The sequence below is a fragment of the Peromyscus eremicus genome, chromosome 15, assembly GCF_949786415.1.
Source record: "Peromyscus eremicus chromosome 15, PerEre_H2_v1, whole genome shotgun sequence".
Classification (NCBI taxonomy): Eukaryota; Metazoa; Chordata; class Mammalia; order Rodentia; family Cricetidae; genus Peromyscus; species Peromyscus eremicus.
The window spans coordinates 12,632,148-12,657,200 of NC_081431.1; the positions used below are offsets into that span (position 1 = coordinate 12,632,148).

Consider the following 25,053-nt stretch of genomic DNA (forward strand, 5'->3'; position numbering starts at 1 on the left):
TACCTCTAAGCTAAGACAGCTGTAAGGTGGTGCCTGCCTTGTTTTCCTTGATAACAGCAAAGTGTTGGACACTGTATCAGATTCCTGTCACTGACAAAACACCCGAGTAGCAGGTTCTAAGGAGGAAAGATTTGCTCTCACTGTTTCAGAGGTCTCAGTCCATGCTCACTTTTGCCTGTTGCTTTAGGCCCCTGGCTACAAAGTACAATATGGTGGACACATGTGGCAGGGAGTGGGAGAGGGAGAGGGAGAGGGAGAGGGAGAGGGAGAGGGAGAGGGAGAGGGAGAAGGAGTGAAGATCTAGGGTCCCAAGGGTGTTTCAAGAGTGTTCCCCAAAGGCCTGACTTCCTCTTGCTAGCCCTACCTCCTAGAGGTCCCATCAGCTCTTAGCGTCACCATGGGCTGCTGACTGTGCCTTCAGCAACACACAGGCTTTTGTTTGTTTTGAGCCAGGGGCCTCACTAGGTAGCCCTGGCTGGCCTAGAGCTTGCTATGTAGACCAAGATGTCTCTGCCTCCCAGGTAGTATACCTCCCAGGAATTAAAAGTGTGTGTTACCATGTCCAGCCATACATGGGCTTTGGGGGTGGAGGGCACTTCAGAACCAAACTGTAGCTTTCCAAGCTCATCCTCCTCAGCCCCACACGAGCTGAGTGGCTAGAGCATTAAGGAGTGGATAGAACTCATGGACATTTTATTTTCAGCTTTGGAGAGGCTCCCCCTAGGGTCCTTCAGATCTACCCCCTTTCCCCCAAACACTGGCCACACCCCTGAGGATCTGGAAGTTGCTAGAAGATTCTGAAAGGTCCTTTTTGACCAAGGCCCTTGGGAAGGATTGAGACACTGGGCCCCATGGTCTGATCTCAGCCAGGCTGTTCGGAGGGGCTGTTTAGACACCAAAGATGGACTCTGCTGGAGAATCTCTTTCCCACTCAATAAATCCTGCATGAAGCAGAAGATAACGGTTGTCTGCCAGCTAGGTGCCGGAGATAGATTGTAACATTTTAGAGAACAGCCAGTTCGTAATCCAGATCCTATGACGCAGCCTTGGAGCCAGCCAGCACCACACTGGGAGACAAATAAATGGTCCCTTCAGCAGAGGGGGAACCTGGGGAGGGTGAGAGTCTGGGGCTGGAGCAGGGTCACGTGAGGCGTGGAGGCGCGTGGGGGAGAGCTGGGGCCTGGGAAACTTACCAGGCAGGAAAAGGCAGCTGGGGATGAGATGGAGAGGGACCCTGTCTGAGCCTGTCCTGGGAACCAAGTTGTCTGAGTTCCTGGATACCAAGAAAGTGGTGTCAGCAGCGGGCTTAAAACCCAGTAATGACGTTTGCTGTTCCTTGTCACAGAGGATTTGTTGCTGTTGATAGCAATGGCCTGAGAGGGCTCTGTGACTCTTGGTGCTCTGGTGAAGAAAAGAGTGACTTGTGATCCTTGTTCAGGATGAGACAGTCTGTGTTTCTGGGGGACCCTCACGGCAGGTAGAAGGACCCCTGCAGGGGGAAGGGAAAGGGACAGAGCTTCAGTGACTCCAACAAGGACGAGTGGGGTTACAGCCAAGAAACAGGATGAGTGGTGTCGGTGCGTGGAATGTCACTTGCCGGGCTCACCAACCTGGGGGGACTTTGTCAGAATGACTGGTAGGATTCTTGCTAAAGACTGAATGTGAAGACTGTCAATGGGGTCCCAAGCAGGGACTAGGGGCGATCTTCTCCAAGCTGATGTAACAACAGGAATTTGCTCAGACTGGATCCTACAAGACAGAGGGAAACTAGAGCTTGGCCCTGTTGTGCCCATGTGGCAAGACCCCCGAGCAAGACCACCACAGAGGCGATATCTGATGCAAAACACACAGGGGTTTATTGATAACAAGCAAGCCCGAGCTTGGTCTGTGTCCAACACTCGACACAGCGGGTGGAGGAGGACGGCCCTGAGCTCTCAGGGTGAGGGGTTTTTAAAGGGAAAAACCGCAAGCAGGGTGGTACAAGCCTTTGCGTCATATAACTGGGTGAGGGTATGTAAACTTTGAATTTACTGGTTGGGGGTTACAGTTATCATTTTTGAGCAGGCCTGGATAAGTGCCAGGCTTTGTCCTTGAACTGCCATGGAGGCTGGCTAGCCTAGCACATTCACATTGACCCATGCACATAGCTCTAAGTTGGTGAGGGGTCCCAGACAGTAAACAACTGGCTGAACCTTGAGTGGCCAGAGTACGTGCAGAAAGGGAGCTACTGCAAGGACTATGTCTTTGTTCATGGCCCTCCCAGAAACTGCTTGCTCCAGTCTCAGGAAACTGAAATTGAGGCCTGATCTCTGAGAGAAGACTGAGCAGCCTGTTATGGCGTCTGCCTGGTCCTTTCAGCCCCACAGAGCACAGGACTCAGAGGCAGGAGGTGAAGCAAGAGTCTTTGTCAATGTTCACGTCCACCCTACAGGCTGACAGCCCCACTATGACCTTCCTGAAGAGAGAGGGCCTGCTCCCAGTGCACATGCACCATTGTGAAGGAATACAATACTCGTGCAGTGGGGGACTTTATGTTCTACATATTCATGAAGCAAACCAACATTTTTTGTGGTACTTCACAGTTTATAAACTATTGTGTGTTTATTAGCTCATGCTGGGAAAGGAGTGTCCTGAACCAGCAGGGAGCCTGGGTGTGCTTTAAATAAACTACATAAAACCATATCAAAAATTACACTCATTTCTTCTATCTATCTATCTATCTATCTATCTATCTATCTATCTATCTATCTATCTATCTATCTACCTGTCTGTCTGTCTGTCTGTCTATGTATCTACATCAAGACAGAATCTCACACAGCCCAGGCTGGCCTTGAACTTATTATGTAGCCAAGAATGGCCTTGAACTCCTGATCTTCCTGCTGCCCCCATTACCCGTGGGCTGGAATTACAAGTGTGGGTCATCAAGCATGGTTTGTACAGTGCCAGGGGAGCAAACCCAGGGCCTGCTGTACGCTAGGCAAGCACTCTGCCAACTGAGCTGCATTCCCAACTCTCCTCCCCATTTTACACACAAGAAGACTGAGACCTGAAGAAGTGGAGGCTGGCCTACGTATAAGAACTATCACCAAGGCGGGTGTCCTGGGCGCCCCTGTCATCTGAGCACACACTTTACAACAGGCATCACAACAGCCCTGGCAAGAGGAAACTGAGCCTTGGGCAGGTGACCAGCTCCAACAGTGATTCTTTGGGCCCTCTGGTCCCAATCCCTATGTTCTACTGACTTTCTGGTGTTTTCTTTCCCCAGGGGATACCTCACATAAGTGAGTTTACTTACGTGAGACATCTCTCATCTGAATTAAGGAGTCAGTCAGATAAACCAGGTGAAATCCGTCTCTTTTTGTCATGGATTTGGCATCAGAGTCTGTTCTTGGATGTATTCTGAGGTGTTCTAAAAGGGAGAGCTGTGAACCTGATGGTGGTGGTGCACACCTTTAATCCCAGCGCTAGGAAGCAGAGGCAGGTGGATCTCTGTGAGTTCGAGGCCAGCCTGGTCCACATAGTGAGTTTCAGGACAGCCACACAGAGAAACCCTGTTTTAAACAACAACAAAGGAGGAGTCAGGAGCTGTGGAGTTAGAACTTGTGGGTACACTTGGGAATTTAATCCACTGGCCTCCTCATGCCTTCAAATGCAGATTACAAATGTCATTTGGTCCAGAAACATTATCTGTCACTGTCTCCAGAGCCCAGGAAGGCTCCTGCAGGAGCCTGGGTCTTTAAAGTGCAGGTGTGGGTGTGTGTTCTTTTCCCATCAGGCTGCGATTGCTGGAGTTGTCTCACTTCCTGCTTCTATTTCTTCTTTTTCTTCAGGGTTGTTTTTAATGAACAGAACCAGCACCCGGCAACACCCTTGAAGCTGCTAGCCTGGTCTCTCTAATGAGCTTTGCTGAAATTCAGGGCAGGAGAGGTTTCCCTCTGTAGGCTCAGGATGCGGGGTTTTCAACTTCTGTGATGGCTGTGGCCTTTTTCTTTCCAGCCAGCTGGGCTTACCTCTTCAAAGATGTCAGCTCCAGTCTTGCCAAGTTCGGGTTTTATAGTTCTATGGATGGGGCCTTAACGTAGGTGTAAAAATAGATCAGTGTTTCTTCTTCCTTCTCTTTAAAAAAAAGTTGGGAGGGGGGAATGTGCATGTGTGTTTTCCAACATCTCATCAGTCAGAAACTGTTGAAGCAATTTTAGCTCCGTTTTTTTTTTCCCCCAAAAGATTCGCTCCAAGCCTGACTCAGATGATGGAACACTTCAAGGAAACTTTTCTTTCCAAAGAAGTCAAGTGCAATTAATGAGGAGGGAGCTGAGGGAGAACGGAATTCCAGAGTGTCCGCTGTAATGTCAATTATATCACTGCCTGATAAACACATCAATGTGTGATCCACGGGCTGTTCCCCTCCACCACACCACGTTCCTACAAGAAGTGACCATTTCTTTCCATTACAGACCTGGAGGATTTAATTTTCTCAACTGAAACTGTAAACAAGATGGACTTTTATACCTCTCTCTCTCTTACACACACACACACACACACACACACACACACACACACACACACATCTGATGGAGAAAGTTTATTTAAAACAAATGAAAATCAGGCCTGGTGCTGCTGGTCTGTAATCCTACCTACTTGGGAAGCTGAGGCAGGAGGATTGCAAGTTCAAGGCCTACCTGGGCAGCTTAGTGAGACCCTAGCTCAAAAGGTTTTTTAAAAGGACAGGCTGGGGATGCAGCCCTATGGTAGAGTGCTTGCCTGCCATAAATGAACCCTGCATTCAATCCCTTGCATTGTAAAAAATAATAGAATACGTAAAATACTGAGTTAGCTCAGGCATAGACACATTGTTGTGTTCAGAAAGAAACATGGGCTGGAACTCCAGTACGAGCGCCTTAAATGTGTCTCACTGCAGTGAGGTGGTAGCCAGCTTTCTGAAGGCTGGAAGCCTTATAATGTTTGTCTTTGCTTTTATTTCTTCCAAATTAAAAAAAAAAAAAAATCCCCATGACCTTGCCTATGAACATGGGCCTGAGCATTTGTGTGAGGTTCAAGGGTGGGCCTCACCTCTCTCCCACATTCCTTTCTCCCATCAGCTCTGACTGGGTTAGGGTGGGGGCTCCTTCCACCCACAACCATTTTCTTATCCACTCCCAACCCAGGACTGCCTCCGTCTCCCGAGTCCTCAGCCCTCTCCACCCTACTTCAACATCTTAGGACCTTTTTATCTCAACAAAAATCACCTCTTCACCCATATCTCCCTTATAAACTCCCTACATCATTTGCTCCACAGGCAGAGCAGCCTGCTTGTGGGGAGACATTCTATCCTAGCTGTTGTACCCAGAGTCCCCCAAAGACCACCAATAGACCAATTCCGATGCCAAAGCAAGGAGTATTTTTACTACGAGTTAACTCGGGACTGACTCTCCGTCCGTCCGTCTGACGCAGCAGCAGAGCAGGAGAGACCCTGAGTAGCGATGGGGCAGGGTTTTTAAAGCAAAAGGGCTTGGGGTCTACAGACTTCATAGGAACAGACTCAGGACTGGTTTATGGGAGTGGCAATCATGTTAGTAACTTTTAATTGGTTGGGGTTAGTTGGGGTTTACAGTTATCCATTTTTGGGCAGGCCTGGACAAGTCCCAGGCTTTGTCCTTGAGCTGCCATGGGGGCTGGCTGGCCTAGCACATACTGACTGTGGGGGCTGGCTCAGTGGTCCAGGCTCTGTTCTTGACTCACGCACACAGCTTTAAGTTGGTGAGGGGTCCCAGACAGTAAACAACTGGCTGATCCTTGAGCAGTCAGAGTACGTGCAGAAAGGGAGCTACTGCAAGGACTATGTCTTTGTTCATGGCCTTCCCAGAAACTGCTTACTCCAGTCTCAGGAAACTGAAATTGAGGCCTGATCTCTGAGAGAAGACTGAGCAGCCTGTTATGGCGTCTGCCTGGTCCTTTCACTGGCTCCATCTCTCACCTGCTTCTCACTGCTCACACTGCACACAGTTTTCTCATTGTTCTGAGTTCACCAGTGACCTCCCTATAGCCAAGGCCAATAGGACATTTCCCAGGCCTTCCCTATGGGATGATCATGCTGTACTTGGCAATGATCGTCTACCCACTCACCCTCCCTCCATCCATCCACCCATGACCCCCGCTCCTAGTTGTTTTCAGTGTCTTAGTTTTAGAATGTGTCTCCTGGGTTCTGTGTGACTGGTCTGTCGTGGTCCACCCACATCTCCATCGTCCATCAGCTTCTCTTCTGCTTTCCTTAACCAACAGTGCTCCCAGGACTGTCCTCCCACCCCCCACCCCCACACCCCCAGGCTCCTTTTTCTGTAAGCCTCCACTCTACTCCTGCCTCTCCCTTGATCATGGGGACTCCTCAAGCTTTCTCTAAGCAGGAGTCTCATTCCTTAGGGGCAGAACGCCACAGCTTCTCTTGGGTCAAGGCCTCTGATGCCAAGTTGATACTTTATCCACAGTCCACTCTGTGCTCAGTCCCCAGCTCCAGCTTCCTGAGGCTCATCCTTCTCCTTTCACTTAACTTTAAATCTCACTTTGGTCAAAATAGCTTAACTCCTCAGTGGCTCCTCCACGCCTTCAGGTAAGGGGGTCCAGTGCTTCTCACAGGAAGTTGGGGCTCCCCCAGCCCCACCTCCCACGCCTAGCTCCACCTGCCTGCCTTTGCTGACTCTGAGGTAGCCCGTGATTTGTCAATAGCAGCTGTAGTTAGCAGCACAGGCGCCTCCTGTGTGCAGGCGCTACAGTGGCGACCCTGTGAACCCTCCCACTGACCCTTACTAGCCCCATGAGCTCAGTTCTCACAGGATACCAGTGTCACAAACAGGAAACAGAATCCAGGGTAGACTCTACGTCCTTCACATGGATGGCCTCCTACGTGCTCCACCTACTGTGGCCCCTTTTTAACTTCGGGCCCCTCTATAGTTTCTGGCTTCACTCTGCAAGCCCAGAGACCCTTTCATCCCATCCCTGTGCTCAGCCAGGGTTCCCCAACCCCAGGCCAGGTTAGAGCATGGGCTCCCACTTGCTAGGGTATCGTTTTCTCTGTCCTCATCTCTAGCTGCCCAAGTTCCTAAGGAGCAACGAAATTCTATGAAGTAAAACCGTCTATCCTGTGTAGTACCATCAAAGCTTATCCTTAACTACAGAGGATTATGTCCTCAAAATACTAATCGGGTAGTGTCTCCCCAGCTTACCACCCTTCAATGACATCTCCTTGTTCTTAAGACTGAGTCCAAAGGATTAGCTCAGAACCGATTATGGTGATTACTCTGACCTCCGCCCTCCTTCCTGCCACAGCTCCAGGCCTCTGGACAGCCCAGCTCTCCCTCCTTCCCTTCCCAAACATAGCTCGCAGGTGCCAGACAGCGCGGTGTTGACCACTGCAGGCAGAGATGAAACAGAACAGCAAAGAGCGGGCTCTTTGCAGATGCTCCAGCGGGGCATCCCTCCAGCAGGCTATCCCTCCAGCAGGCTCTGGATCCCTCGGACACATGGCTCTAATGAGTCAGTCCCCACAAAGCCTTCATACCATAGGGTGGTGGTGAGGGGTGCCGGGGAATGGGGAAACCGCGCGGAGATTAATGTCTCCCACTCCAGGATGTCTCTACAGCGCACCCTGCTGGATGCTTCACACACTCAGGAATGGCCTTGGAAGCCAAGGGGTGGATTGGATTTTCTCTTAAAAAAAATAAACAAAACCAGTGAGATTGGAAATGTAGCTCCGAGGCTGCCTAAGCCTCAGCCCTGCACACAACAGTTATGGTGGCACATGCTTGCAATCCCAGCATTCGGGAGATGGAGGCAGAAGGATCAGAAGTTTCAAGGTCAACCTTAGCTAGCCTGGGCTACGTGAGACTGTTCATTTTTAAGCTAGAGGTCAAGGTGACTGGATTCATTGTTGGAAGTATCTCTTTGGCTTCTGTATGGAACAGTAACTAGAGTACATAAGTAGGATTCCAACTGTCCATGCAAAACCCAGGGGCACCTGTTATTTGGGCAAGCTTCATGGGAACCTTGGGTCAAAGCCTCCAGTGGGTGTGGCTTCCCTGGCTGTGCTCCCCATGTCTCAGAACAGGTCAGTTGTAAGATCCCTCATTCTCTTAACTAAGACGTTGACTAGCTGGAGGTCACAGAGTGGCTTGGTTCTTCTCAATAGGATCCCAAACGGATGGTGAGAAGGAGAGAAAAGCTAGTGTCTTTAGACTTCTGAGATCTGGGGTGGGCTGGCGTTTTCCTAGGACAGAGCCACAACACGCCAACAGTGAGGAGTCGTACCCACATCCCAGCAAAGAGACAGAAAGCAACTGGGCCACTGGGGGCTGAGGAAGGACAGGCAAAGTGTCGGAGAAATCCAGAAAACCATCGTCCTCCATCACTGCCAGCCCCAGGAAACAGTTCCTGTGAGTTTCCTCCCGTTCAGAAAGAGGAAAACAAGAGAGGAGAAGGGTGCTGGGCATGGAGAGTTTCCTTCCTCAGGTGTGGTCTTATGCTGTAGTGGCTCCTTCCCACAACGAACCTCAATCCCCAGCCAGCCTTGGGACCATGCATTTAAAACACAAACACTAAACACTAGAAAGGCCCCACAAAGCAACTGAGAAATATTCTCATGACCTTGCGGCAGGCAAACATTTCCAGGCAGGTCACAAATACTAATCATAAGTGCATCGTTTGGACTTCTTCAAAAATAAGGATTCTTGTGCATTAAAAACATTGTTAGTAAGATGAGAAGTCAAATTATATCCTGTGAGAAAATAATAGTAATCCATCTATCCGGCAAAGACTTGCATCCGAACATATACAATGTGCCTTGCCTACAAATGAAAAGTAGAAAGGCAACCCAACTGTTGTGCCGCTGTATTTTCTGGGTTGGACACAGCCACTGCTGTCTTGAACTAGAACAAGCATGATCATCAGCAAGAACTCTCACAAGAGACGATGCCTCAAAGCATCCCTTCCTGAAGAGAGGGGAAATGCTCACATGGCCCTGCCCTCTCCTGCTTATATGAGGGCTGCCTGGAGGTGGAAGACTTGCTTATAACCTACTGAGAGGTACTCAGCATGTTGGTATGTTGGTACGGTATGCTCTAGACACTTCCTGGAGCTGGGGGCTGTCTTTGAGTCATCCATGCTCTTTAAGTAAGCTGGATCAACTGATTGGCTCACCCATTTAGACTCGGGTAGATCCTTCCTTTGGTCTATTGGCACTCTCTTCATTAGAAAAGACAGCAGCTGGGTTGGGTCGGGAAAGGAGCTGACACAAAATTACCTTCAGGAATGAGCTTTATTAGGAGAGAGATCTTCACACAGGAGCCGCGATCAAACCTTGAGGTGGGACAGTCCTTCATATTAGAGACAACACCATGGGGCCTTGAAGGGCATTAAAATTGGAGAGGGGCTTTAGTAAGGGAGATGGCTTAGAGAGGGGGAGGGAGGAAGGGAGAGAGAGAACACAAGTGAGCTACCATGGACAACATGACAGAGGGGGACCCAGAGAAAAGTTTTCAGAGAAATCCCTAGAGTAAAGGAAAATATCTGACTTTTATATCGGGCTGTTGGGAAGTTCCCGGCCACATGATTTCTGGGATAGCCTACATAACAAAGAACATGGAGGGGCCGCCCGGTATTGCGTAGGCCTGTAGATTATGGGCTGGGCGCTACACAGGACTTCTTAATCTCTGTCTCAGAGAGCACTGCAGTGGGGTGGTTGGCTTGATTTCTTTAGGCTGTGGGATTTGGCCAACTTAGAGTGTCTAGTATCTTCAGGGGGCGGGTTCCGGATCTATCACTCTTTGTATCTGAGGTGAGTGAGTAGACATTTCTTTATGTCTCCCTAGGCAAAGTCACAGGGCACCAATTAAAATGGGAACAACTTGAACAATTCTTCATCTATAGTGACACAGACATGCTTACTAAGCACTGGAGGTTTTCAGTGTATCAGCCACTTGGGGAGTACACATGAAGACCATACACACCGAGGCTACATTCCCACTGGATGACTAACCATAGCAAATGTTGGCAAGGCCATGGGGCAGCCTGAACCCCCCCCCAGGAGGCACCAGTGTAAACGGTTACAACACTCTTGGAAACACTGGCAGTTTCTTTCAAGAAAACGTACATCAGTCTCACAATTCAACGATTTCACTTCTAGTTACTTACCCAGGAGAGTTGAAGACAGAGCTACAAAAAGATCTGCAAAGTAATGTATATTGTAGTCTTATTTCTCACAGCTCAAACCTAGAAACAACCCCCATAGGAAAATGAAAACGAAAAATCACCAGGTTATAACAAGAAGCATCTTAAATTATGTTTAGCAAAAGAAAACAGATGCAAAAATTGGGCTATGGTTCCTTTTACGTGAAGTTTCAGAACAGGGAAATTCCTTCTACGTTCACAGAAACCACAACAATGTTGAACTGAGGTAAGGGTGGAGCGTGCAGAAAAGGGAAGAGAATGTGGGGAGTGGGGAGCTATTCCATATCTTGACTGAGGTTCATTGCTGCAGGCATTAAGGGGTCCATTCAGGATTTGTCTGTTTTATTCTATTTTTAAAAACAGCTTAGTGACTGACTTCTCTCTCAGATTTCCAGGGGTATTTCCTAGATCTTTAAAGGGGTGACTTCACCTCGGGGACTAAGCATGAATGTCCAGACCAGGAAAGCTAGAGGCAGACCCAGGAGCCCAGAGAGACCCACATGGCCAACTTACACACCATAGTTGTGCCTCTCTGCAGCATGTGTCGATGTATATTTATTGTGTGTTTGTGTGTGTGTGTGTGTGTGTGTACGTGTGTATATGTGCACCCACCCACGTGCTACAGTATGCACATAGATGTCAGAGGACAACTTGTGGGAACTGTTTTTCTCCTTCCATCATGTGGGTCCTAGGGATGGAACTCTGGTCATTAGGCTTGGGGACAAGTGCTTTTCCCAGCTGAGCCGTCTCACTCACTTAGGTTAAAAACAGTGACCACAACCCAATCTGTGAAGCGCCAAGGGTGACAGGAGACCCAGGTAGAATTATACCTGGGTTCTTCCAGTTCCAAATCCCTGACATTTTCTGTGAACGTCTCTAGAGGATGGCCTGTGAGGACCTCAAGGCTTGTTTCAGAGCTGCAGCTTGAGCAAGGCCAGAGGGATGCCTTTGCCAGTCAAGACCCCCTACCCGCTCCTGCACCTCAGCATGACCACTTGGCTAGATGTCTTATTTCCAAGAACAAGTAGGCTTTCTAGTTCCCCCTTCCAAAAGCTTTCCTTATCTTCGCAGGGGCCATACCAGTGGTAAATTACTTGTGTAAATCCCTCCAGGCTTGGCATGACTTACAGACTTGGAAGATGCTGCCATATACCACACCTGCAGCTGGGAAAGTACCAGGAGTGGGGCCATTAACAGCCCAGGTCACTGGAAAAACCACGTAGCCAGGCTTGAGTGTTGGGCCCTGAGGACTTCTTGAGCAGCAAACCTACATCATCACAGCAGAGAAAAAGGCCCAGGCTCCTCTCTGCCAAAGCACCTGCTTCCTGAAGTGAGGCTGAGCCTCAATGAGACATGATGTCATTGGTTTTATCACATCTCTGTGAGGCAGCCTTCCTGGGGAGGAGATGGGAAAATGGAGCCCTGCAGCCTTAATTGGGAAAAGAAACAGGATCTCCAGCCATTTGGGTCAGATGCCCATGTTTCAGAAATAAAGCCACCCTGTCTGAATTGCCCAGGCCATGCTGCCGCCAGAGAGGACCACAGCAGCCTGAGCGAGTTCTTTCCATGGAATTTTCGGTAAAATAAAAATGCTGAATTTCTTTAAGACTCCATCTAAATGAGGGCTATTGTGGCTGATGAGAAATAAAATACTTAACTGCTAAGTAAAACAGATTAAAAATTCCTTTACTCACAAGGAAAACAGCAAAATATTACATATATATAAAATCTTAAAAAAATATTTACTATTGCTGTGTAGTGTGAACTCAACACGGTGTATATGTGTCGGTGTGCATTTGTGCCGCAGCACATTTGTAGAGGTCAAAGGACAATTGTGGAGTCAGTTGGCCCCACCTTTGTGTATGTTTCCAGGGATCAAACTTACACTGCCAGGCTTGCAAAGCAGGCCCCTTCATCGGCTGAGCCATCTTGCCAGCTCTACATGATTTGTTCATATATAGTCATCAGTTGAAATAATTGTTCTACCTTTCCTATTTAATTTAAAAATTATGAGCTAGTGTGGTAGCATATGCTTGCAGTCCCAACCTGGGCGACAAGGTAAGGCTCTGCCTTGAAAGAAAAAAGTAAGTAGATAAAATAAATTCTGGGTGATAATTGTTATATTCTCCTGTCTTTTACACAAACAGATGTTATCCTCTTGATTTTAAGTGAGGGCATATTTATTTTGCCTATTTAAAGACTTATTAACAACACACATGCACACACACACACACACTGTTCAACATTAAGTAGTATCAAAGGCTCCAGTGAGATGGTGCAATGCTGGCTTACTGGGTAAACAGGTTTGCCACCACACCTGACAACCTGAGTTCAATCCCTGTAGCCCACATGGTAGGAGAAGAGAATGAATTCCCAGAAGTTGTCTTCTGTCTCTGATCACATATGCTGTGGTGCGCGCGCGCGCGCGCGCGCACACACACATACACACACACACACACACACACACACACACACACACGCTGTGGGATGGTCTGTATGTCAAATGTGTTGCTCTGATTGGTTAATAAATAAAACACTGATTGGCCAGTAGCTAGGCAGTAGGAAGTATAGATGGGACAAGGAGGAAAAGAATTCTGGGAAGTGGAAGGCTGAGTCAGAGAGACACTGCCAGCCGCCGCCATGACAAGCAGCATGTGAAGATGCTGGTAAGCCACGAGCCACGTGGCAAGGTATAGATTTATAGAAATGGATTAATTTAAGATATAAGAACAGTTAGCAAGAAGCCTGCCACGGCCATACAGTTTGTAAGCAATATAAGTCTCTGTGTTTACTTGGTCAGGTCTGAGCGGCTGTGGGACTGGCGGGTGAGAAAGATTTGTCCTGACTGTGGGCCAGGAAGGAAAACTCTAGCTACACACACACACATACACACACACACTAAATATAGAAATAAAAAAATAAATTAATAGCAAAGATGCATAAAGAAAATGTGTGTCCTCTTGTACCCTAATGATCTCCCCAAATCCCCAGAGAAATCACTGTTTTGGGGAAGGCAGTTCAGGGAAACACATTGATACTCAATGACCTTCCCAACAAAACTGAAGTGTTTGGGGGATGAGGCATTTGCCCCATCTATTCTACAGACATGATAAAAATTGTCCCTGTTTCCTAAGCTTCTTTGACTTTAAACTGCAGAATACAACCTTGGACAAAAGTGAACAGACTCAGGGGTGCACAGAAACTACATTGCCACAAACTATACATACTTGGTCATCGCTGCCCAAGTCAAGACATGGAGCCTACCCAGTATCTCAGAAGTCCCTTCCATAGGCCTCAAAGGTGACTGCTGTCAACATTATCAGTCGGGTGCTGTCTTTTCATACATAATCATTATGCTCCACTGCCAGCATTTCTGTGAGATTGGCGCCTGTGGATTGCTGCAATCATTGAAGTGTCCATGTTTCTTAATGGACACAGTCTGTTCTTTTATGGTTAATGGACAAGAAAGTTGCTTCCTGCATTGGCTATTGTAAATAATGCTGATAAAGCATCTGGTGGACTATGGACATGTTTCTAGTGTGTGGGGGACATGTATGGATTCAACTCTATCAGGAGATGACAACTGGCTTTCTGAAAGATGCTAATTTACATATTCACCATCAACCAAGGCGTTTCCATTGTTCCATGTCTTTTTCACAATTTGGTACTGCCAGGCATCTTGATTTTTGTCATGTTGGTGGGTGGGTAGTGCCACACCAATGTGGTTTTGATTTATATTTCCCTAGTGACCCAAGAGAACAAATGCCCTTCAATTTTCTTGCTGAGCAGTAGAATCCTCTTTTTTTTTTTTTTTTAAAAAAAAAAAAGCTTGAAAACAATTTTGTTAGAGTTTAACTTCAAAACAAACTAAACAAACAAATAAAAACCCCAGGGCAGGCAGGGTGTGAATCTCAGCAGATGCTGGGAGGAGTAGACTGGAGAAGAAAAGGGGGAAAGCCATGCCATGTGAGTGAAGCCGGCACGGAAGTCAGGCAGACAGACCATATGGCATAGAGGGAGCTCTAGGGAAAAAAATGGAAGACCAAAGTGTCAGGGAAAGCATGCTTAGAAGAGAGGTAGAAAGAAAAAGAGAAAAGCCACACTTTTCTGAGTAATTCAGAAGAAGGCGGAGTTACGGAGCTGCGTGTGTCTACACTTTTCCTCATCTCCTCCTCTTTAGCCGCGGCGCTGCCTCGTTCCAGGGAGAGGTTCTGCTGAGACCTGCTGAGTGTCATGGCTGTCCCTGTAGTGTGTCCCTGCAGCCAAGGCTGACGGACAGCAGTGTGGTGAGACCGAACCAGCCCAGCATCATCTTCCTCCGTCTTTAGGAGCTGTGGCTATAACTGTCTGGAAGGCTGGGGTCTGATTTTGCTGTACCCCTTAGAACGGGGATCAAAAGAACGGATTCTCTGTGATTAACCCAGGGCTATGCTCCTGCCTCCACACGCCCGCTCCTCAATCCCAGCACCACTCCTGGCTGTTCTAGATGTCTCCACACCACAAGATGAAGCCCAGTGCCTCCTGGAGCCTGCAGCATCTTCGACCTTCACCCGCCTTCAGTTTCTCTGTGATGTCACTGTCACAGCCCAGCCCGGCCCTCTCCCTCCCTGGAGATCTCCGAGCAGAGCGTCATCAGACACTTCGGTATTTATTAAGAACTTACTGTGGACCAGGTCCCACTCTTGGCCCAGGACACACAGGTAAACAAAAAAGGGCTGGTCAACAGGGCTTGCAGTTGGGGTATACACACACACACACACACACACACACACACACACACACACACCAAACACATCATTGGCATACATTTCAGTGACAGAAATCCGAGGCCATCATGAAGAAGCAGTCATGTTACTGTAGGGAAATGACCCTGGTGGGAGTTAGTGGAGAAAGAAGCCTGGGCAGGAGGTGCAGGTGCAAGACTCCCACGTGGTCCCTAAGCCGTATGAGATGCTGACTAGTGAGGGTGGGGCTGGGAGCACGGGGCAAACTTTCTTCACGGAGTTTGTAGTCCAGAGGGGCAGCAAGGGGTAAGTCCTAGGCTAGAAAGAACAGATGTCATACCGAGAGTGTCCAGAAAAGAAAGGGTGGAGGACTTTGGGTTGGAAGGATTCACGGGGTCTTTATGGACTGGATTTCAAAGAATGTGTAGAATGGATGGGAAGATATGGAAGAACGCTCCAGAAAGAAGAAGTGGAATGGGATGGATGTTGTTTGTATAATGATAAGTATAATGCCGACTGCAGGGTATGCTCAGACACATGACTAAGAAGTGCCAAGAGTCTGAGGTGTATGTGTCTGCCACCATGAGGCTCCAAGAGTGACACTTTAGGTCCTGAGTCCCCCGTGCATTCATGCTGCCACAGCTGGCCTCGCAGGACACTGGGTGTGAAGGAGTTTGAATGACCAGCAAGGGTACTTGAGACACAAGCTCTTTGGTCCAAAGTTTCTTAATGCTTCGGCAGAAAAACTGCTACATTAATAAACACACAAAGATGATTAGAAGGCAGAGCACACAAAAATCCCTTTTTAGGATTAAAAAAATACAAACTCAAAAAAATCACTGCAGCCTCCAGGGGCCTTTGAATGTGAGTCTTCTCCTCTGGTCACTAGGGCAATTAAGAAAACTATCAGAGAAGCCATGACATCCTTGGCCAGTGAGCATTTGCTGCATATTGATGAGGTAGATATTGTTAGGCCTACAGGAGAGAACACCGAGGCCCAGCCATAGCATAGAATGCTCGAGTTACACGGTTAAGAAAGCACAGAATCAGTAAGAAATCCGTGTGTGACGTCCACATCATTCTCACACTGGTGTAGCAGACACAACAGCTGTTGTATAGTTGTGAAAGGGTGTGAGCATCCGGTGAGAGGTCCAGTGCAGAAGATGGCCATGACCCACAAACGCTGGACCTGCAGGGTCACAACAGGAAGGAAGTGCACTGTGGCCACAGTGATGGGACCGCTGCCATCTAACTTCTTCTCACCAGGGTAGAGCGACAGCAGTCCTCAGCACTGGTCTCATTTCTTGTTTCCAGACAAGGCCCCGTCTCCTCTGTCCATGCTCTGCAGGGTCAAGAACTCAGGATTGTCCAGCAGCCTGTTCTTGAACTGAACAGCACACGGAGAGTGTGAAGGCACCTGTAACTGCTCCCAAGGTGTCCTCACCATCTAGGAGGCTGCAATTGCACCCAGGACGCGTTAGAATGGGAGGAAACAGTATCATCGGGCCTGAAAGGAAATTGATGGTGAGTGGGTACCTTCAGAAGCAATTGCAGTTTTCTGGGTCTGTTATTTTCCATTTGGAAGTCAGTGACACAAAACACCTGTTGACATGGAAATCAAGAGACTGATGATGCTCTCATAGTCAGAAAACAACCCCTGGGAAGGATCCCCAAATAGTTGTGTGCGTACAATGTGGAGAGTTCTTTGTGGTGCTTGTAAAGGGTTCCTTCCACTAGGAAATGGTTGTTATGGCTTGCAACGGAAGGGTATTGCTTCTCTTCTCTCCCTTTTCTTCCTTTAGTATGTGCCCAGAGAGTTTATTGAGAAACCAGCCAACATCCTGGAGGTCCTCGGGCCACCTCAAGTACTGCTGTTTTTGCAGGAACCCTCTGATAGTCTCGTGTTTCATCAGCTGATACTGAGACAGGGACCCCACCACCACCACGATGAGAACATTCTTGAGGTCAGACAGGCACCGGCTCTGGGCATACCTGAAGGCTTCCAGGCACCAACCATCCCTGAGGAACTGTCTGCTCACTAGACACACAGTCTTTCTGCTGCCCCAGACGGCTGCATGGATGTTGGAGATGTGGTTTTCCCCCGGGATGAAGTCTCTTTCTTCAAAGCACAGCCTGAATCTGTTGCGGGAACTATACTGAGCATCCAGGTGTTTGAGCAAAGCGTTCTGTGCCCATTCAAAGTCTTTGCCACTGAAGCAAAAATAGGCATCATATCTGTATACACTAGGTTCCGAACTTGGGACCTTGTCTTTGAACACCAACTTCTGGATGGTCTTATAACACAGGAAACAACTCCCCCGGAACTTTATGACTATGAGGGTGGTGACGAGGAGCAGAGTCAAAGTGACGGTGCACAGGATGAATAGGGAAAACTTTAGGGTCCACAAGGCTTCCTCTTCATCACAGTCCTTGGTGGAGATGTCGTAAAGGGAGGTCCCTAGCAGCGAGTCAGGGTACATGCAGTATACATCTGCAGGAGAGCCAAGCAGGGTGACATTGGTTTGGTTGAGCCAGATGATAAAAGGGCTAAGTTCACACTGGCAGACAAACTCATTATGAGTTATGTCCAAGATGCTAAGTGAAGCAAACAACCCAGGATCAGGAGAGAAAAGCTGATTTCTAGATATATCAAGAATCTCTAAATTAGCAGGTAAACTGCCAGGAGAGAGAGAGGTCAGCCTGTTAGCGCTAAGACTGAGCCACCGCAGGGAAACCAAATCGTTAAATATTCCAGGTGGAAGGAAATTAAGATAGTTACTATTCAGATACAGGATCTGGAGGCGGAAAAGGCCTCTAAAAACATCCCAACAGAGGCCAGTCTCCCAGGCAAGCTGCAGCATGTTTTCTGCCAGGAAAAGCCGTTCCAAGCTCAGGTTTTCTGAAGGGGTGTCGACTGCCTTGCAGGAAGAAAGGCGATTCTGATTCAGGATGAGAGACTGGAGCTGGGGAATTCGCAGGAGGAAGTAGAGGTCAGACAGATTTTCCAGCCTGTTCTCAGATAACTGAATGAAGTTGGCTGTGAAGCGAGTGTGTGGCAAACTGGCCAGCTTATTGCCGCCCAGGAAGACGGTCAGTATGCTTGGAATGAAATTAATGGTTTTAAGAGCATTATCACGGAGATCCAAGGTTTGTAATTTTTCCAGGAATCTGAATGTTTGGGATTGAATGATCCCAATGTGGTTCTTTTGAAGGTCAATGTAGGCCACTCTAGGTAGCCCATAGAAGTTAGAATTATAAAGTTCTCCCAAAAGATTATATGATATATTGAGAACCTGGAGATTGTCAAGTCCATGAAATGCGTTGTCTGAGATCTTGTTTATCTTATTAAAGGCAAGGTCCAGAAACTTCAAATCTTTCAGCGTTTCAAACACCCGGGAATTCAAGGAGAAGATATAACCATGGGAAATGTCCAGGAATATCACCGAACTTCTAGCCAGGCCAGCAAATGTGTCCTGGTCAGGGTCCTTGATGTTCTGGAAGCCAAAGCCAGACCCCATTATGTGGTACGTAAGCATCAAAGAGGAAACCTGACTCCCCCAGATGATGTTGCTGAAGTTCCCTGTGATGTCCACTGTCCAGCCATTGCTAGAAAGATCTAGAGTTTCCAGCCACATGTCTCTGAATGGGTTCCTGCATGTCTCCCAGTCCACAGAGACTCTGCTGAACAGTCTAGTTGATTTGAGGCCAAAGAAGGAGAGTGTTTTGCCCTGCAGGGGCTTGAGTTCATCCTCACATAGAGTGAGTATTTCATTGAGAGAAAAATCTATGGCCTTTAAGGAATTCAATTCCTGAAATGAAGAATGGAGATGGAGGCTGTGAATCTGGTTGCCAGATAGGTCTAAGCGAGCTAGTGAATTCAGATTCCTGAAGTAACCATCTCTTAGGATAGCACCGGAGAGTTCACAGGAAAAGAGTCGAAGTTCGAAGAGATGGGGCAGTCCCTGAAATGCATCTGGATTCAAGACTTCAATCTTATTTTGGCCCAGGTCCAAGATCCTAAGATTGGGCAGGTTTCTGAAGGCCTCTTGGCCAATGGTCATGGGTGTAAACTGGGTTCCCAGCTCCAGCAGCAGGAGCTGCTTCAGGAATGGAAATGATGTGGCATTGACCATACTGATATAGTTGAAGCTGAGCAGGAGCCTCTCAGTGGTGTCAAGGACCCAGGGGATCTGGGTAAGATTACAGAAGCGAAATAAGGCTATCTGGCCATCAGAAGAACAGGGAGACATTCCCAGCATGGGGCTGGCCATGAAGATCACGCCTAAGAGAAGGTCAAGTTGATCCGCCATGACCTATAGGGAAAGAGAAGACTAGAAACACATCACAGCCCAAGGATCTGCCCCTTGGTCCTCAGCACTTGAGGGTTTCCAGTGTGATGGGGCTCTTCCCTTGGAACCCTTTGCTCAACTGACTCCACAAACATTCTGCTGGCAGATTCTGATCGGTGGAACAAAAGCACTCACTCTTCTTCTCAAATGCTTGATAGTGCATATTTTACACACAGAGCACCAGTACTTTAAAGATACTGCAAGCTGGGGAGGTAGCTCAGAGGTAGAGTACTTGACTAGTATTGCCAGGTTCTAGGTTTCCTCCCAGCACCACAAAAACAGCAAACAACAAAACTGTTACTGACTCAGTGTTTGTTCATTAGTTCCAGAGTTGCTGAGCTAAGTAGAAAATCACAACGAAGAGGCATTTTTACTTCTGTTCATCCAGACATTCCCCATTCTGAACCCCCAGAACCACAGCTGGTGAACAGAAAAAAAAAACCCACATTGATTTCTCTACTGCATTCTAGCCAGACTCTAGCCCATCCTCAAAGATCTGAGCACATCATCATATAGGCCCTGAGTACTTTTTGTGTCTTCATAAAGAATCAGATTTGATGAGTTGAATTAAGTGGACTAGGTACCCACTGCATACTGGACACACACGACTGTGTGAGAATGTAACAATAAACAGAAATACACCCACCTGCTGAAGTTCGGTGCAGGGAGCTCACTATCCATCCATGTGCCTCAGTAGCAAAAGGTGTCTCACAGATGTGTCTGTCATGTTTTCCAAGCACAAGTGCTGTGTGAGAATAGAAAAAAATTAACAAGGATCTCAGAAAGCTCAGTGTGTTCTGTGGTGGTCTGAGTAAGAATGGCCCCCATAAGCTGAGATATTTGAATGTTTAGTCACCAGAGAGTAGAACTCTGAAGGGATTAGAAGGATTAGGAGGAATATGGTGGAGGAAGTGTATGACTGGGAGTGGGTTTTGAGGTCTCGAAATTACATGCCAGGCCCAGTCAGTCTCTCTTTCTTGGCCTGTGGATCAGGAAGTAGCTCTCAACTACTTCTCCAGTACCATGCCTGCCACCATGTTTCCACCATGATGATAATGGACTAAGCCTCTGGAACTGTAAGCAAGCCCCAGTTAAATACTTTCTAAGAGTTGCTGTGGTCATGGTGTCTCTTCATGGCAACAGAACAGTAACTAAGACATCTTCCATGTGCATGGCTCCCCTGGTAAGTTTTAGGCCTCCCGAAGGCCTCTCTGCTGTCACAACAAAGCAAATCAGACCAAACCGGAAAGCCCAGGTTTAATGGGTAAACCTCTCCTGGGTAATTCCCCTGCCCCGCAGAGAGCAGACAGGGAGAAGAAGAAAGGGAAGAATCATGAGTCTGTTTTCTGGGATGCCATATATATATATATGGCGTGTATATATATATATATTTCTGGGATGCCATATATATATATATATGGCATATATATATATATACTGTGGGAGTCATCCTGAGCCTCTCTGGGGGAAGAGCTGTGTTTGGTGGGCTTTGAAGGGGCAGGTTTAGGGAGAGAGATGAGGAGGGGAGCTGAGGTGGATCTTCCACCAGACTCCTTCCAAACATCCCCCATCTTTGGAACACATCTCACTTGTTATCAATGGCTCTCATCAAAAGCCTCTGTTGAAAGGGTCTGTATTCTAGAAAGTGGGGACTGGCCCAGGTGTTAAAGGATTAATTGTCATCCTAGGACACCACTGGAGGTAGTGGAGCCTTTAGGGGGTGGGGCTTAGTGGGAGGAAGTTAGGTCACCAAGGTTGTGCCTTTAAAGGGGCACTGGCCTCTTGTATCATCCCTTGAGTCGTCCATCTCTCTCCTTGCAGATTCCTGTTTGCCCTGCCTAGACCAGCCATCATGCTGCTCAGCTGCCAACTTCAAGTGTGTACTCATCATTTAGACCCAGAATAGTTCCCCCACAGCTCTAGTCATCACCAAACATGAGTCCTGGCTGACATAGCCAGTCTAGGGAGGGCAGACTGGAATCTACAAGGAGAGAGATGGACAGCTTGAGAGATGATAAAAGAGGCAGCTGCTGAAATGGACCTTAAGCGAAGCTCCAGCTCTCCTGGCATGCAACCCTAAGATCATGATTCTAGAAGCTGGTAGAACCCCGAAAGGCAGATGAAGGAATCCAGTGTGAAACATAAGTCTTTTGAGTGGTACCCAAAATGAAGACTCTGAATATGCGCTTCAGTGGAGAAAAGAATGGGCAAGCCAGGCTTGGGACCCGAGTAGGAAAATAAGCAGCAGTGGGAAGCTCCCACATCAAACTTTACGCATCCTATTTTCACATCTTCCAGTAGGAAGTGGGATCTAGTGTGGTCTCCAAAGCATGCAGGAGTATAGCCTCATTGCCCACACCTGAGGATGCCATGGTGCTCTGCTGCACACAGACAGACCGCCTGGCAGTGGACAACCTACTGCAGTAGTCCTCATATGGTTTGTTTTTTGTGGTTTGTCTGTATAGTGCATGCAAGTGAGTGTAAGGATGTGCACACCCATGTGCATGCTAGCAGAGGCCAGGGCAGGATGTTGGGTGTCTTCTTCTGTCATGTTCTGCCTTACTGCCTTGGGACAGGGCCCTCTCGGAACTGGAAGCACGCTGTTCTGACTTGCCCAGCTGGCCAACAGGCTTTCAGGATCTTCCTCTCTCTTCAGCATCCTGTCCTCAAGCATTGAGGCTACAGGCACACGACACTGTGCATAGCTTCTTCACAGGCTTTGAGGTCTTGAGTACTTTGAAACTGTTGACAGTTTTGTGACCTTATCCTCCACTGGCATCACAAACCTAATGCTGTACCCAGACTCAGAGCACATCAGCTTCCCAGAGTCTGCCTGTTTTCATGTGATGTAGAGGACCTTCAGTACACATACAAACAACCCCCATGGTTCATAGGTTGGGGGTGGAAACACTGTCTGTAAGGGGCTAGATGGTAAATGTGTTAGGCTGTGCAGTCTAAACACAGACTGCTGGCCTCTGTTCTAGAAGAAAAGAGAACAGAAACTCTGACTCCAAGAATAAGGGTTTTTAAGTGACTCTAAGATAAACATGGTGTTGATATACAAGAAGGAGCAGGAAAGAGCTAGTGTGGTCCCCAAGTCACTGATGGCTTTGCAGCTGTTATCTTACCCAAACATCGGGCTGATTTCTCATCTTATGTAACCGGATGGAGACATTCCCTCAGAGACACAAGTGTGAGGATGTCAGCTCAGAGAAGCACAGTTGAATTTCTTCATTTCATTCTGACTTTTGATGGGATCAGTGTTGGTCCCCAGGTACAACTGCTGAACTAGATGACCTTGAATTTCTGGTAATGAGTGACAGGCCTAAATAACATGTATCTCAAGATATATTTCAGTTTCCGAATCCACAAGAGAAGCTAAAATTAAAGCAAGGAAGATGAAACCAACTGAGCAAGCAGATTTTAAACAGAACTCATTGGACCCAAGTTCTAATTACAAAGATATCATGCAGACCTACATCTTTAAGAGATATAAAAGGATGAAATAATTCCATTTTTACCTCTGAAGCAGATCTCTGGTTAAAGTGGCTGACAGGACAGGTGAGCAGGGGAGCCAGCTAAGCATCAGATGAGGTGATGGATGAGGCTCATGCTGAGAGCGTGGGAGGGAAACCAGCAAGTGTTGGTTCTGTGATGGAAGCCAGAAGCTTGAATGTGTGGAAGTAACGGCATCCAACCCCAACAACCCCAACCAAACTAAAGATGAGCACCAGACTGCCAAGCTCTTCCAGACTCCAACTTCTGAATGATGAGCGTCCAGGAAGAGTCCACACAGCGGGGGGGGGGGGGGGGGGCGGGGGGGCAGTGAGAACTGAGTAGTGTGGGCATGAGGGAAAACGACAGGGATGGGCAAGTGACGGAAGCCACACCCCTAAGTGGCTGAGGTCAGAGGGGCGCAAGGTCCTGCACGTGAGGGGAGAGCCCAAGGGAAGCATGAGAGCCATGGCCACTTACTTCTCTCTAGGTCCAGGAGTTCGGCCCTAACCTTCAGAAATCCCTTCCACTCCCATCAGAGGAGTCTGCCCTCTAGTGCTTGCCCAGAGTAGAGGGAGGAAAGGAAGAAGACTGGACTAAACTTAAGGGACAATGTATCCATGACTCATTATCCAGATGATAAAACGAAACACAGACAGTAATTTCCATAGTTAGGAGTCTCTGGTGACATACACATTCCATGTTCATAGATTTAGAGCATGCGTAAGGTCCTGGGTTTGGTCCTCTACCCACCATGAACACTCACTCAAGACAAGTCATTGCCCTCCAGCTAGGTGTGGTAGTGCATGCCTGTAATCCCAGAACCTGAGAGAAGGAGGCAGAGAATCGAGAGTTCAAAGCTAGATTCCATAGTTAAACCTTATCTCAAACAAAAACAAAAACCACCGCAAAAATCATATACTCCGCTTCCAGGATTTAGAGGGAAAGTAGGGTGAGAGTATACGGCTCAAAGGATTCACCATGAGCACAAAGAAGACAAAGGACAGGAATGAAATAAAAATGGTATGTGATGAGCTTAGTTAAATAAATGAGAGACCCATTAATACTTCGGTAGACATGGTGCTTGACTTTGGAAAAGACCTGAGGTTTGCTGGTGGAAGTGGACACCAGGAAGGCTTCAGTCACCGAATTATTATGAAATGGTGGGAAGAGGTGGGGCTGTGTGGTACCAGGGGGAAGATTGTAATGCCAACTGTAGATGCCTGAGGCTCAAAACACATGGAGAGCTGAGGCAGCTGACAGTCACCAGGGTGCATTTTGTGTACTTGTAGGTGGCTTAGTTCAGCTTGGTGCACTTTTCTGTCTTTGGATTTAAGAAATTGCACACAAGAAAAAATGAACTACGCATTGCTAATACCAGGGCTTTTTGTTTTGTTTTGTTGCTGTTGATTGAATCCATGGCCTTGGGCATGTTAGGCAAGAGTTTTCCACTGAACCATATCCCCAGTCAAGTTCTCTAATACACCAATAATCTTCCCAAATGTATCAGTATCATTGCCTAACATCAGTTTTCTTAGGAACTAGTGCACATTTTGAAACAAGCATTACAGCTGAACAGACAGCGCCAGTTCAGTTACAAAAGGGGGATTCCTGCACTGAACAGTAGGATGGACTTGGGAACACCCATGCAGACCCAGCTTTGGGGATAGGGGAGGGTCAGGGTCCTCTCTCCAGCCTCAGTGTCCTTATATTTCTCTTAGAGACTGACCAAGGTGAATAGTCCTCAACCTAGTTACCTACTAGAATCACGATAGAGTCTTGAGACCTGTGAGGTCTGGGTTTCCGTAGGTCTCTTCAATGAGACACTTACAGATGGGAGGGTATCCTCAGAAATCTGTATTCTTAACAGGTGTGAAAATTTTATATACACTCAGGCCCAAAAGTCATTGGCATAAATCAATAGTTGTTGGTTGAATTTGCCAACACCTTGAAATTACCTGGGGTCTGAGCCTGGGTCCCAGCAGAGAAAGGCTGGTTTTAGTTCATCTAGCAGGCATCTCCAGCACGCAGCCCACAGGTTCCAGGCAGCCAAAGATGGTCAGGAATGCTGCCCAACACAGAATTGTAAACTTATACTTTAAAAATATGAGAGTTTTGCTCAATTTTTTTTTTTTTGTAACTTGATCGCAAGGTTCTTGATGCTATGTTGCAATGTTAAAAGGTTGGACATCCCTGGTAGAGTGAGGCATGGGCACCTGGAATTGTTAGCTCTCCGTAGGTGACTCGGGGCTCTGACAGTTTGAACACCT

The 25,053-nt window shown here is 47.7% G+C and overlaps 1 protein-coding gene across 1 annotated transcript; it reads right to left on the reverse strand.

Moving 5' to 3' along the window:
* Positions 1–16,052: 16,052 nt before the first annotated feature.
* Positions 16,053–19,370, reverse strand: Tlr5 (toll like receptor 5). Its single transcript, XM_059280975.1, has one exon. The coding sequence runs from the start codon at positions 19,247–19,249 to the stop codon at positions 16,673–16,675; it is 2,577 nt and encodes an 858-aa protein (XP_059136958.1). The 5' UTR covers positions 19,250–19,370; the 3' UTR covers positions 16,053–16,672.
* Between the last annotated feature and the right edge of the window lie 5,683 nt (positions 19,371–25,053).

Coding starts and splice junctions, on each gene's coding strand:
- Tlr5 (XM_059280975.1), bottom strand. CDS start 19,249: ATGGCGGATCAACTTGACCTTCTCTTAGGCGTGATCTTCATGGCCAGC.